At 36.9% G+C, this 15,095-nt stretch overlaps 1 protein-coding gene across 2 annotated transcripts in view; it reads left to right on the top strand.

Moving 5' to 3' along the window:
• SURF4 (surfeit 4) overlaps positions 1 to 15,095 on the top strand; it is a 34,607-nt gene that overhangs the window by 6,910 nt on the left and 12,602 nt on the right. Inside the window, exons 2-3 of one of the 2 annotated variants that reach the window (XM_053695803.1) lie at positions 10,922 to 10,953; positions 13,156 to 13,342. In XM_053695803.1, coding sequence (XP_053551778.1) covers positions 13,237 to 13,342 — 106 coding nt within the window. In that variant the 5' untranslated portion in view covers positions 10,922 to 10,953; positions 13,156 to 13,236. The remainder of the gene's footprint in view (positions 1 to 10,921; positions 10,954 to 13,155; positions 13,343 to 15,095) is intronic. The other variant, XM_053695802.1, reaches the window with a different exon arrangement.

A 15,095-nucleotide genomic window follows, 5' to 3' on the forward strand; every position in this document is an offset into this window, starting at 1 on the left:
AATAAGTAAACTCATTGTAGATGTTGTGCTCCTTTTTAGCTTGATTGTTTAGAAAGTTTAAAGGGGCGGTACATATGTTGAGATTTTTTTTTAAATAAAATGTTTGTTTATCCATAATAAAATTACTTTTCAATATATTTTTTTATATTTATTTTTCTTCTTTTTATGTCTGAAAGTTGTGGATTTTCTACTTGGCAGAGCTGGAAATGCACCTGCTGACTTTCTTTCTAACTTAAATGATCTATTTCCCTAATTGGCTTTAGCAGATAACCGCTGCAGAACAATGCAGTTTATACGAATATAATGATCGTGGTTAGCTTTGTACTCTGCAGACTCAAGCCTGAACTGGCCCCATCACATACAGCAAGTTGTGACCAGCGCTCGACTATTATCATTTCATTCACAGCAAACAAGATGTTAATTTTATTTAAATATGTTCAGACTTGGCCGATATGTTTTATAACACTACATAAATGTCTTGTAATTAATTGTAATTTTAGGGGTTAAATAAAATAGTATATTAAGAAGGCTATGAAGATGTAGGTGGAATAAGTATCTAGAGATCCCCAAGGCAGAACATGCTGTGTTCTGAGATGTCATCACAGAAAATGCATCATGTCTGCAGAAAGAATAGGACACATGTAGGAACTGTTGGCGCTTTTCCTTTGCAGAGCTGCTCCACGTCAGGCTGTTCTCTTCAAACAGCTTTGTGCTCTGGCTGCACTGTGTAAGTTTTCCTTAACGCAGTGTAGCCAGAGCAAAGCTCTGTCTGAAGAGAACACATTGTAACTGAGCTGGTAATTTACTGCAACATGCCTAATTTTAGATGGAATTTTATTTGAAAATGAACTGCAGGAAAACAAAAAAAATTGTAAATAAAAATCTCATCGCAGAAAGTGAAAAAAATTCTGCTTCTGGGCTAGAGATAAATCTCACTTGTTCTAAATATTTACTTTCCAGCTGTAGAAGTACAATTTTAGGTGCCGTGCACAGCGCTGGATTTACTATTAAATCAATATGAAGCTTCCGTGGCTGGCTCAAATCTTTACAATTTACTTCTGTTAATAAATTTGCCTTTTTCTTTTAGTTGCTGAACCTTCATTCTTTACCTTGAGAGCAGACTTTAGAGCAAAATGTATCATTAATATTCTCCTATATTTGCGCCTAAGTATACGCTTGAGAATTAATGCCCTTACTGTATTGTTTAAAAATGTAACATTCTCCTAATCAATTTACGTTCGAGTAGGTGCACAGGAGCACCAAAAAAACGGGTTTAATTAGTCTGTCGTATTTTCTATAGTACGTCTTATCAAATCGCCTATAGAAAACGTACTGTTCTTCACAGTGCATGCATTTTTAGAACTTTATTACAAATAATTTATTTTGAGCTCATGTAGTTTGCACATCATGGAATTCTTCTTGATGTTAGCAGGAATTTCTGTCGCAAGCGGCCTGGAAAGGCCAGAGAGAGAGATATTTATACTAGATTTTGGTGTCCCTTTTTTTTTTATTATACAACATTTTTACTAAATATGCTTTGTGTTTTTTAATATATTATAGGGCTGCAACTATTTTTCATAATCTATTAATCGACCAATTTATTTTTTTCGATTAATCAACTAATCGGATAATAAAAAAAATCGAATTATTTCCTATATTTTAAATAAAAACCACATACTGAGTGTTACAAATATAAACTTCAGACTAAAACTTTACATTAACACAACTGTTTGTCTAATTTTTAAAGTGAGGGTCAATTTGGATGAATTAGTGCCCGGTTTTTAATAAACCTGTTAAAAACAAGGGCACTTTAATTCATCAAAATTGACATTTCACTCCTTTTCTTCAAAAACTTACCTTTTAATCCTGGCGGCCGCTCCAGAGATTCCCCCGGTCGTCGGAAGCCTCTTCTGACGTCAGAAATGACGAATCCAGCTTCCTCCAATCACGACTTTCCCCACCGAGGGATCATGGATTGATATAACGCCGTGATTGGAAGCCAGATTCGTCATTTTGGACCCGCGAAGAGGACTTGCGGAGGAAGGATTGCAGGGGCTGACAGGATTAAAAAGTAAGTTTATGAAGAAAAGGAGTGAAATGTCAATTTTGATGAATTAAAATGCCCTTGTTTTTAATAGGTTTATTAACAACCAGGCACTAATTCATCCAAACTGACCTTCACTTTAAGCAGCAGAACACATTTTTATTTTCCAAAATGAAGCAAAACAAAACCACAAACTGTTTTGAAAAGAGGTAGAAGTAAAAAGAGACTAACTGTTTAGAACATTCTATTGTTCCCTCTTTCAGAAACTTTGCATTGAAATGCAAAAATGACAACATGACCACATGCACCTGGCTGAGGCTGGCTCTCTTTTTTGCAGCTATTTTGCCTGCAGCAGAGAAGAGGCACTCAGATGGTGTTGAGGTGCCTGAGATGCAAAAGTAGGTTTTTTGCCAATTTTGCCAAAGTGGGATATTTTATCTTTGTTAGCGCTTCACCTTTGCTTAAGTGTTTTCCACCTTGGCAAGGGGCCTCTTAACCCCTTAATGACCACAGCACTTTTCCATTTTCTGTCCGTTTGGGACCAAGGCTATTTTTACATTTCTGCGGTGTTTGTGTTTAGCTGTAATTTTCCTCTTACTCATTTACTGTACCCACACATATTATATACCGTTTTTCTCGTCATTAAATGGACTTTCTAAAGATACCATTATTTTCATCATATCTTATAATTTACTATAAAAAAAAATATAAAATATGAGGAAAAAATGGAAAAAAAACACACTTTTTCTAACTTTGACCCCCAAAATCTGTTGCACATCTACAACCACCAAAAAACACCCATGCTAAAAAGTTTCTAGATTTTGTCCAGAGTTTAGAAATACCCAATGTTTACTTGTTCTTTGCTTTTTTTGCAAGTTATAGGGCCATAAATATGAGTAGCACTTTGCTATTTCCAAACCATTTTTTTTCAAAATTAGCGCTAGTTACATTGGTACACTGATATCTTTCAGGAATCCCTGAATATCCCTTCACATGTATATAATTTTTTTAGTAGACATCCCAAAGTATTGATCTAGGCCCATTTTGGTATATTTCATGCCACCATTTCACCGCCAAATGCGATCAAATACAAAAAATCGTTCACTTTTTCACAAATATTTTCACAAACTTTTGGTTTCTCACTGAAATTATTTACAAACAGCTTGTGCAATTATGGCATAAATGGTTGAAAAATCTTCTCTGGGATCCCCTTTGTTCAGAAATAGCAGACATATATGGCTTTGGCGTTGCTTTTTGGTAATTAGAAGGCTGCAAAATGCCGCTGCGCACCACACGTGTATTATGCCCAGCAGTGCAGGGGTTAATTAGGGAGCTTGTATGGAGCTTGTAGGGTTAATTTTAGCTTTAGTGTAGTGTAGTAGACAACCCAAAGTATTGATCTAGGTCCATTTTGGTATATTTCATGCCACCATTTCACCGCCAAATGCGATCAAATAAAAAAAAAGTTCCCTTTTTCACAAACTTTAGGTTTCTCACTGAAATTATTTACAAACAGCTTGTGCAATTATGGCATAAATGGTTGTAAATGCTTCTCTGGGATCCCCTTTGTTCAGAAATAGCAGACATATATGGCTTTGGTGTTGCTTTTTGGTAATTAGAAGGCCGCAAAATGCTACTGCGCACAACACTTGAATTATGCCCAGCAGTGAAAGGGTTAATTAGGTAGCTTGTAGAGAGCTTGCAGGGTTAATTTTAGCTTTAGTGTAGAGCTCAGCCTCCCACCTTAAACATCAGACCCCCTGATCCCTCCCAAACAGCTCTCTTCCCTCCCCCACCCCACAATTGTCCCCGCCATCTTAAGTACTGGCAGAAACTCTGCCAGTACTAAAATAAAAGGTATATTTGGGCTTTTTAGTGTGTTTTTTTTAGCATATTTACATATGCTGCTGTGTAGGATTCCCCCTTAGCCCCCAACCTCACTGATCCCCACCAAACAGCTGTCTAACCCTCCCCCTCTGCCTTAATGGGCGCCATCTTGGGTACTGGCAGCTGTCTGCCATACCCAGTTAAGAAAAAAGTGTTGTGTTTTTTTTTAGAAAAAAATCCCTTTTTCTGTAGTGTAGCTTCTCCCCCCACCCAAGACCAACCCTCCAACCCTCCAAAATCACTTTATTATTTGATTTATCTATTAGTGGCCTTTTGCCCCACATATGTATTTTTGAACTTTTCTGTAGTATAGCGGTTCCCACCCGCTCCCGCCCGTGCACGCGCCCGCCCGCCGCCCCCCTCCTCCTTAAACAGCTCACCGATGGCCGCCCACCCGCCTCCCAAGTCGGCTCCCACCCACCAACGATACCGGCCATCGATGTCCGGTGCAGAGAGGGCCACAGAGTGGCTCTCTCTGCATCGGATGGCCTGTTAAGGTTATTGCAGGATGCCTCCATATCGAGGCATCACTGCAATAACCGGAAAGCAGCTGGAAGCGATCAGGACCGCTTCCAGCTGCTTTCCACACCGAGGACGTGCAGGGTACGTCCTCAGGCGTTAACTGCCTTTTTTTTGAGGACGTACCCTGCACGTCCTCGGTCATTAAGGGGTTAAAGGGACACTAAACCCATTTTTTTTTCTTTCATAATTCAGATAGAGCATGCAATTTTAAGCAACTTTCTAATTTACTCCTATTATCAAATTTTCTTTGTTCTCTTGCTATCTTTATTTAACAAGCAGGAATGTGATGCATATGAGCCGGCCCATTTTTGGTTGAGAACCTGGGTTATGCTTGCAAGCGCTATCCATGGTGCTGAACCTAAAATGGGCTGGCTGCTAAGATTTACATTCCTGCTTTTAAAATAAAGATGGCAAGAGAACAAAGAAAAATTGTTAAGAGGAGTAAATTAGAAAGTTTGTATAAAATGTCATGCTATATCTGAATCACGAAATAAATTTTTTTGGTTCAGTGTCCCTTTAGTAAAGCAAGCCGCGACTTCATTCTAACATAAAAAATATCTTTCAATATCTATATGTAATGTTAAAAAACTAGCTATAAGGTTAGGGAAAAATATCTAGTCTGCTCTTAAAATAACAAATATATACTTATAGAGGTTGAATCTGGTACATATTATCACAATTTATTAAAAATATAAAAAAAACTATAATAAAAGAAATAAAAAAACGCTAAGGAATTTATCAATAACAGGACAAAGCCTTACACATTTTTCTGTACAGTGCATATAATCAGCATTACCAAGCAATCTGCTAATAATGTGCAGATAATAGTGCACATCAGTTCAAATAACCACCAATCTAGGGCTAAGGGTATATAACCAGCTTGGCACCATATCATGCAAAGCATAGTCCCAAATCACCTGATTTAATACAAACAATCCAAATGATGACTCCTATTATTATTTCTGGGTTACTCAAACACCGGGAGTAGTTGTAAACTTAAAAAGAAACTTATAGTGTTCTGAAAAAGTGACAAGTAGATGTCCTTTAGGCTAAGGGCATAACCATAAAACACAATACCGTGTGCATAAGCTCATTGGAGTGAAGCAGCTGTTGCTGTGCACAGACCAACTATTTGCAAACCAACTAATCGATTATGAGATTCGTTAACCACTATTTTCATTATCGATTAGAACGATTAGTTGTTGCATTTCTATATTACAGTAAAACGATACGGTAACCTGCCTCACATGTAAGCTCGCCATAATGCTGTAGCACTCTCTTTAATCAATAATAGAATTCTCTTTTATTATCAAATTGTACAGTCTTTTTATATGCACAATTTCTGAGGCAACAGCTCCCACTGAGCATGTGCAAAAGCAAAAATTCACAGTTCATATCTAGCTGAATTTTGTGATTGGCTGGTGGCTGTCACATGATACAGGGGGGAGAAAAATGGAACAAACTTTGAAATTTGTCAGAAAATAAACCTACTACTCATTTGAAATTCAGTGCTTTTGCATATACAATTTTGTTGTATTTAATAGTCCTTTATATTCACAGTAATCCCACACATGGCTCTGTTGTTCTCTATCAGCCATGATGTATGCGCATCTGTAACCTTACTTGCTTTGCGCAAGTGTAAAGGGGGGAAATCTTATTAGTTGTTCCTGAAATCTGCCATATAGTTTTTATGTCAGTTTATCAACAGCTGCTATTTATTTACTTTTTAATTTGCAAATTTTTTTATTTCAGTTAAAAAATATTTATAATACTTTTAATTTGCGTTATTGGCTCTGGCATGAAATGACTTCATATGCTGAGTAATTTAACAGATTCATATTACAAGACCTGAGCCCCAGATAAAGATATTTTTCAGCTTTTTTTTTTTGTTTCGTTTACAAGTCACCGTTTTCACATACTGATTTTAGCATTGAACCTGCGCACTGGGCTTGGCTCTCTGTGTCAAGAGAGGGTAATGGTTAATACTTTGGCAGAATCGTTAGCTCTGAGACAAACAAGTTTTTGGGCTGTGATATTAACTTCTGCGTGCCGGTACCTGTCATGGGTTACGCGAGGTCTCATTATCCTATCTTGTGTGTAATTGTAGGTTTTATAGTGAATGCTGTCATTATCTGTGAGCGTTTCTGCAACATATCTTGTTCCCATATGACTTTATCTCAGCAAAACCCAGCTATAAGTACAGTTTCTCTGATTTTATTAGTTTAAAAAACAAAAAAAGTCCTTTTTTAAAAGCATCAACTGGAACTAAAAGGTACATAAAACGCAAATCGGAATACCCATAATATGTTTAAGTACATTTGCAATTCGTTCCTATGAACAAATGATGAATACAGCCATGGGTAGCGGTATTTGGCTGTATACTACACTAATATTACATGTTGTGCATAATATAAGGTATGCTGAGCTGTATACTACACTAATATTACATGTTGTGCATAATATAAGGTATGCTGAGCTGTATACTACACTAATATTACATGATGTGCATAATATAAGGTATGCTGAGCTGTATACTACACTAATATTACATGTTGTGCATAATATAAGGTATGCTGAGCTGTATACTACACTAATATTACATGTTGTGCATAATATAAGGTATGCTGAGCTGTATACTACACTAATATTACATGTTGTGCATAATATAAGGTATGCTGAGCTGTATACTACACTAATATTACATGTTGTGCATAATATAAGGTATGCTGAGCTGTATACTACACTAATATTACATGTTGTGCATAATATAAGGTATGCTGAGCTGTATACTACACTAATATTACATGTTGTGCATAATATAAGGTATGCTGAGCTGTATACTACACTAATATTACATGTTGTGCATAATATAAGGTATGCTGAGCTGTATACTACACTAATATTACATGTTGTGCATAATATAAGGTATGCTGAGCTGTATACTACACTAATATTACATGATGTGCATAATATAAGGTATGCTGAGCTGTATACTACACTAATATTACATGATGTGCATAATATAAGGTATGCTGAGCTGTATACTACACTAATATTACATGATGTGCATAATATAAGGTATGCTGAGCTGTATACTACACTAATATTACATGATTTGCATAATATAAGGTATGCTGAGCTGTATACTACACTAATATTACATGATGTGCATAATATAAGGTATGCTGAGCTGTATACTACACTAATATTACATGATTTGCATAATATAAGGTATGCTGAGCTGTATACTACACTAATATTACATGATGTGCATAATATAAGGTATGCTGAGCTGTATACTACACTAATATTACATGTTGTACATTAATATAAGGTATGCTGAGCTGTATACTACACTAATATTACATGATGTGCATAATATAAGGTATGCTGAGCTGTATACTACACTAATATTACATGATGTGCATAATATAAGGTATGCTGAGCTGTATACTACACTAATATTACATGTTGTGCATAATATAAGGTATGCTGAGCTGTATACTACACTAATATTACATGATGTGCATAATATAAGGTATGCTGAGCTGTATACTACACTAATATTACATGATGTGCATAATATAAGGTATGCTGAGCTGTATACTACACTAATATTACATGATTTGCATAATATAAGGTATGCTGAGCTGTATACTACACTAATATTACATGATGTGCATAATATAAGGTATGCTGAGCTGTATACTACACTAATATTACATGATGTGCATAATATAAGGTATGCTGAGCTGTATACTACACTAATATTACATGATGTGCATAATATAAGGTATGCTGAGCTGTATACTACACTAATATTACATGATGTGCATAATATAAGGTATGATGATTACTCCTCATAAATCATCACCCCTTACAGATCACCCACCTGCTCCCTGATCACCCACCTGCTACCTGATCACCTCTTACAGATCACCCACCTGCTCCCTGATCACCTCTTACAGATCACCCACCTGCTCCCTGATCACCCACCTGCTGCCTGATCACCCCTTACAGATCACCCACCTGCTCCCTGATCACCCCTTACAGATCACCCACCTGCTCCCTGATCACCCACCTGCTCCCTGATCACCTCTTACAGATCACCCATCTGCTCCCTGATCACCTCTTACAGATCACCCACCTGCTCCCTGATCACTCCTCATCACCCCACTGTGGAATAAGCTCCCAGTGTATTTTAAGACTCTAGTATGGATTCACTATGAAGTGGTGGATGTCTTCCTGGGAATGTGGTTCCTAGCAATTGTCTAAAGCAGGTTATATAATCAGTCTAGTAATCAAGTCTGTAACTAATATTAGTTTAGGAGTAGGCGTCTATAGGTGCACAATCCTATAACCTCCTTTTAAAAGCCGGTTCTGTCTGGCGTGGTTGCAAATTTCGACGGGTCACAGAATTCGCCAGAACACCTGACCTTTTAGGATATCTGATACTGAAATAATGAAGACGATTAAGCCTGGCTACAATCTGTTTGCTGCCTATAACATTGTCTGTCTGAGTAGTAAATACACAGTCACTACTGAATATTTATCTTTTTTATCTCTGTTTAGCCCAAGCAGATGCTCTGTTTTTAAGTGTCTCCAGGAAACGCAGTGAATCGGTACCTGTAATTTCCCTGGACTTGCAATATACATAAAGCAAATACTTTGTAGATTGACAGATTGCTTTTTATTTGTCTTTTATCATTATAAAGTGACTTTTGTTTCCAAATGACTTGTAAAATGCAGGTGTTTGTAATTATGCACCTACACAATGAGTTATTACCATCATATTCAGATATCCCTTTTTAAGGGAACTGTTTAGTTATTGCTCTCTTATCTATGCAACATTGTGATATTTTTTTAAATGGCCTTAAAATTCCAAAATGGCACTGGGCGTCTGAAACCAAATGTGCGAGCCCACTGCTGATTATTAAGAACATTTTTACAATATTACAGGAGAGAAATGTTCATGGGAAGTAAATAGAGCAAAAAGGACATTATGCCTCTTTTAGTTTTACAAATTGAGCTTTTCCCCTATAAAGCAAAGTCTGCAAATTACATAAACCAGCTATTTGATTTTCAGCATCTGCAGGTTACAGAATTAGCTTTTTGGGAATCTCTAGGGCAGGGCTCGGCAAACCCAGGGACCCCACTGGCTCCTAGAATTTTACCCCTGGCTTTTAACTTTTTAAGTTATAATCTAGATCTATATCTCGCTGTGTGGCTCCCAAATATGCTTATTGGCTCCAAATTTTAAACCGATTTGTCGATCCCTAGTTGGAGTTTTTTTGAGAGCTGTACCAGTTGATGGGACTACAAACTCTCTGGGTCAAAACTTGCATGTGCCCCATGCCTTGAAACTGGCCTCCTGTTCCGCTTGCTAAAGTGGAATATTTGTTATGTGTCCACATCACCCTATCAGTAAATGTAAATTCAAAAAAATATAGGTGCTATATGGGCTCGACAAATCACGGAGCCACTGGCTCCTACATTTTCGAGTTATTCTCCATATATCTATAGCAAAATACCACTGCCTGCGTATTCTTGCTGGCTCCTATTTTTTTTTAAACAGATTTGTCAAGCCCCCACCTATCCATCATTTATCTATCATAAAACGTAGCCTCAGTTCCCAGAAGTTATCTTGCCCTGCTCATTGGTAATATGTCCAAGAGTAGGAAGCGGAGTACGTTGTATTTTGTTTTTCCTGCAATAAGATCTCTAACAAGCAACATGTGTTTAACATGCTCTGATGCATTCTGGGTAGAAAATACATGACAGCTGCTTAAAGGGACACTAAACTCAAAATATTTATTTCATGATTCCGATAGAGTGCCTTTTTAAACAACTTTCCAATTTTACTTCTATTATCTAATGTGTTTAGTTCTCTTGGTATCACTTGTTAAAATGATGCATAGGTAGACTATACCGAGAGAATGAAGAAAAATTGATCAAAGAAGCAAATTGGAAAGTTGTTTAAAAAATGTCCTCCACCAGTATCGTGAAAGAAAAATGTTAGGGTTTGTGTTCCTTTAACTCTTTATTAAACAGAGTACCCTATATGCATGGCAGGAAATGCTTATAGTTAATCTTAATAAGAGACTGCAGAAAGACCTTGGTGCCCACAACTGTCAGATTCTAAGTAACGGCTGATAAAAATGCAGAGTAGTCAGACCTAAAAAAAGGTTTATTTTTACTATTTGTGTGCGCTGATTCTACCATATTTTTAATTCCATTCAGATCTTCCTCACATTGAGAAAGTGAGGTTTTCATTACTACAATAGAAAATGTAAATTATTATTTTTATTTTTTTTTTACAATATCATACTTGAAAACGAGAGAAATCTCAATATATCCTTCCTGGTAAAATATTTTATAAATAAATAAGTCTTTAAGGAGTTGTCTTACAAGAAGGGATACTCGGTAGGAATCCTAACCCTTGTCTCACTTTTATGTTTTTATTTCTAGGTTGCATCGGTTAGTTCCTTCTGACCACTCATGTAATCTTAAGCAGCCCTCCCATGTGCTGAGTATCTGACCTTAGCGCCTGTGGCATGCCAAGCGTGTGTTCTTATATATAGCTCTGTTATGGCCTGAAAATAGCTGCAGCCGTGACCTGTGCAGGACAATTGTATGACTGAAGCATGTCATTTATATTTGTGTGCGGAGACCTCTGGGATAGCCAATGAGCATTACACATTCAGTCTGAGAGAATAAAGTTGTTTTGCTTTAATACATTGTGTGTGGAATGTCATACAGTGCCTCTGTACTCAAACCTTATCATCTGAATGAAACGTCAGCATTTACATGTAGGCTTTTTTTTTTTTACGCCTGAATAAAAATGAAAAAGTGAATTAGATTTAGATATTCAAATAAACAAAACGCATTCAAGGGCACAAATGCCATAAACAATGTGGTTAAGGTCTGGCTGTAGCCGTGCAAAACGCGTAGTGGTATTTGTTATAGAGATGTGATAAAGATATGACATGTTCCTAATTAGCAGGAAGCGCTCGTCAGCCACTGGACATAAACAAGTAGTTCTCAGCTTGTACTGCTGTGTTAGTTTTAATTTGCTTAAAGGGATATGAAACCCAACTTTTTTTCTTTCATGATTTAGATAGGGCAGGCAATTTTAAACGACTTTCTTATTTTACTTATCAAATTGTCTTCTTTCTTTTGGCGTCTTTTGTTGAAAAAGTGAGGTAAGCTCAGGAGCGTGAATGGGCCTGCAGCAGTTTTGGAAGAATGTTATGCATTTACTAGTGCACTAGATGGCAGCACTGTTTCCTGTCATGTAGTGCTCTAGACAACTGCCTGAGTATCTCTTCAACAAAGAATACCATGGGAACAAAGCAAATTTGGTAATAGAAGTAAATTGGAAACTTATTTTAAAATTGTATGCTCTGTCTCAATTACAAAAGAACATTATTGGGTTTTATATTCCTTTTTTAAAGGGTCGTTCTAATCGAAAAATTAGATACTCTTATTTGTTAGAGCATGTCATTTTAAAAAATAGCGACCCTGCAAATCCATGTGTTTAACCTATGCAGAGTGGTTAACACATCATTTAAGCGCTGCTCCGGAACTAAAGAGAATTGTAAGTCCTGATGGGCTTAAACAGTTTTAAAATGGTAAAATGTCCCTTTAACATTTTTTTTGCCTTTAAAATAAAAAATCCACACGTTTAGATGCTGCCGTTTCATATGTTGGGTACAGGATTACTTTAATTGTTGCAGGTTCCTTTGTTTTACTGTGAGGTAAGTTTAATATTGACAATGTGAGATACCAAATAAATAATAATGTTTTTACTAAACGGCATGTCTATTTGTCTTTTGTTAGTAATAAAGTCATATCTATGTGTCGCACAGGTGGGTTATCTTCTCTGTAATGTGACAATCCCTGACCTTGTGACACTGTTAGCCAGTCTGTGTGACAGCAAGTGTTGCCATGTTTGCTGTGTAATGGGCCTCGGGTAAGGCCCACGTGGTATGTTACTGACGTTAAAGCCCCCGATAACCTGCCTGGTTTTGATAAATTAATTTGCCTGCAGTTGTATTTTTATATTTGATCTGTGATGAAATCTTTGTGTGGGTTGTACATATATAGTATGCAGGAAAGGGTTAATCGCTGTACCCGTATCGTAGTGTTTACAATATACTTCAATTAGCAAAAATGCTTCCATTACTGTTTTTCAGTAGTATACGCACATATGCTGTGTGCTCGTGCACCAGTATTCTAATACCACACAGTGGCCGTGGCTTGAATGAGACAAATTAAGTCTGAACAGGCACAATATACACCACCAGCTCTGAAGCTTTGAATACTGGTGCACGTGTACATATGCCACTGAAAATCACTAATAACTCTTAATAGAAGCATTTTTGCTAATGGAAGTATATTGCAACAACACTTCTATTTCAAGTTGAAATGCACCCGCGCACGGTTCAATTTTGACCTTTCGATCCCTTTTAATAGAAGTTATTCCACCCTTAACGCACACAAAAAATATTAGTTCCTCCTCCCTAGCTTTAACCTTTTATACAAACATTGCTTTTAAGCTAATTGGGTTTTTTTTCCTACTAGTTAGACACTGATGCTATTTACAAATCTTTATCGTACTTATACACGCACAAAGATATTATTGCAGGTCATACATGCTGACCCTTCCCTTTATAACACTCCTAATTCTTTTGTCTCCCAAGTTCCTTAGAGTTACAAAACAGTATCTTCCCCACGTGGCACGACTGTGTCTCATCAGTACCTTCCTAGAGGACGGAATCCGAATGTGGTTTCAGTGGAACGAGCAGAGAGACTACATTGATGCAACCTGGAACTGCGGGTATCTGCTTGCAACTATATTTGTCCTCCTCAACTTGCTGGGACAACTAGGTGAGACTAAGTTTGCGTTTGTGCGCTGGTAATCATTTCCCAAAAATACCTCCAATATCATCATCTTTGTCTCCAAAAAGCTTCGGAATCGCAACACGTGGTTAAAAGAACAGTATTTATTTATAATTATTTAAGCTTCTTTTCCCTTGAAATGTGATTTTAAAATGTTACTTAAGCTTTTCACATTGACAATATTTTGGAATGTGAAGCTTTAGTGGTTGGAAAGACCCACAATGCATCTCTGTATGGTTTATGAAGTGTTAAAAATCCTTCATAATCGTTGTTACAAAGCTATTTGAAAGAAATATTTTGACTTTACTGTCCATTAAATGCATTTAGATTATTTTATACAGCAGTGGATTTATTTAGGGTGGGGATTTGTACAAATTCTTATTCTACTTTAACGTAACCCATTGTTTTGCATTCAGAGCCTCTAATGCAGCATCTTTTGCTAGAATTTAAACTTGCACAAGAATTTTCTTGTGCAACCAATAGTGTGAGAGCTGGGCTTGCCCATTATCCCGGAAAAATTGCTCTAGTTTATTTTCAGATCCGCAGTCTCAGATGTTGTTGACGGGTTAAGAAGCAGTGTTCTTACTGCCGCAATTTTTCGCATGAGTGCGCAAAGGGTCGCAAAGTTGCATCTGCAGCTTCATAAAGAGCCCAGTATTTTTTATTCTATGTGAAATAATCCTGACCCTTACAGAGAGTGCGAGGAACAGGGAAGCTCTCTCACAGCCCTTGTTATATTCTCTAAGCATTTTACACCTGCACTTTTCATTGATTTATCTCGCCAGCTGTATGCAGGTGAAGTTTGTGCAAACAGTACATTGTGCTTAGTTAATTGACAGAAAAGTAATATATACTAAACTAGAATCAAATACAAGTAAAACTGTAGTGAAACTATTAATTTAATTTGTATTTTCTGCATAGTTAAAATTTATATTGGTGCTGGGTGGTCCCTTGTTAAGCTGACATTCCCCTATGAGATTTTCTATACCAGACAGCCACATGCATTTCTATGGGAGGCAACATACAGCTCTGGTACTTCCAAGGTCTGCCCCTGTGAAGTCCGCACAACAATAACTGCTCACAACTGATGCATTTCCTGCCCTTAAAGGGATTAGGATAGGACATGCAATTTTAAACTACTTTCTAATGTACTTTTATAATCTAATTTGCTTTGTTCTCTTGGTATTCTTTGTTGAAAGCTAAACCTAGGTAGACTCATATGCTAATCTCTAAGCCCTTGAAGGCCGCCTCTTATCTCAGTTCATTTGGACAGTTTTTCACAGCTAGACAGCACTATGTGCCATATAGATAACATTGTACTATCTCTCGTGGAGTTACCTAGGAGTCAGCACTGAGTGGTTAAAATGCAAGTCTGTCAAAAGAACTGAAATAAGGTGGCAGTCTGCAGAGGCTTAGATACAAGGTAATCACAGAGGTAAAAAGTATATTAATATAACTGAGATAAGGAGCAGTCAGCAGAGGCTTAGATACAAGGTAATCACAGAGGTAAAAAGTATATTAATATAACTGAGATAAGGAGCAGTCTGCAGAGCCTTATATACAAGGTAATCACAGAGGTAAAAAGTATATTAATATAACTGAGATAAGGGGCAGTCTGCAGAGGCTTAGATACAAGGTAATCACAGAGGTAAAAAGTATATTAATATAACTGAGATAAGGAGCAGTCTGCAGAGCCTTATATACAAGGTAATCACAGAGGTAAGGCATTATATTAATACAA

The sequence above is a fragment of the Bombina bombina genome, chromosome 12 (genome assembly GCF_027579735.1).
Source record: "Bombina bombina isolate aBomBom1 chromosome 12, aBomBom1.pri, whole genome shotgun sequence".
Taxonomy (NCBI): Eukaryota; Metazoa; Chordata; class Amphibia; order Anura; family Bombinatoridae; genus Bombina; species Bombina bombina.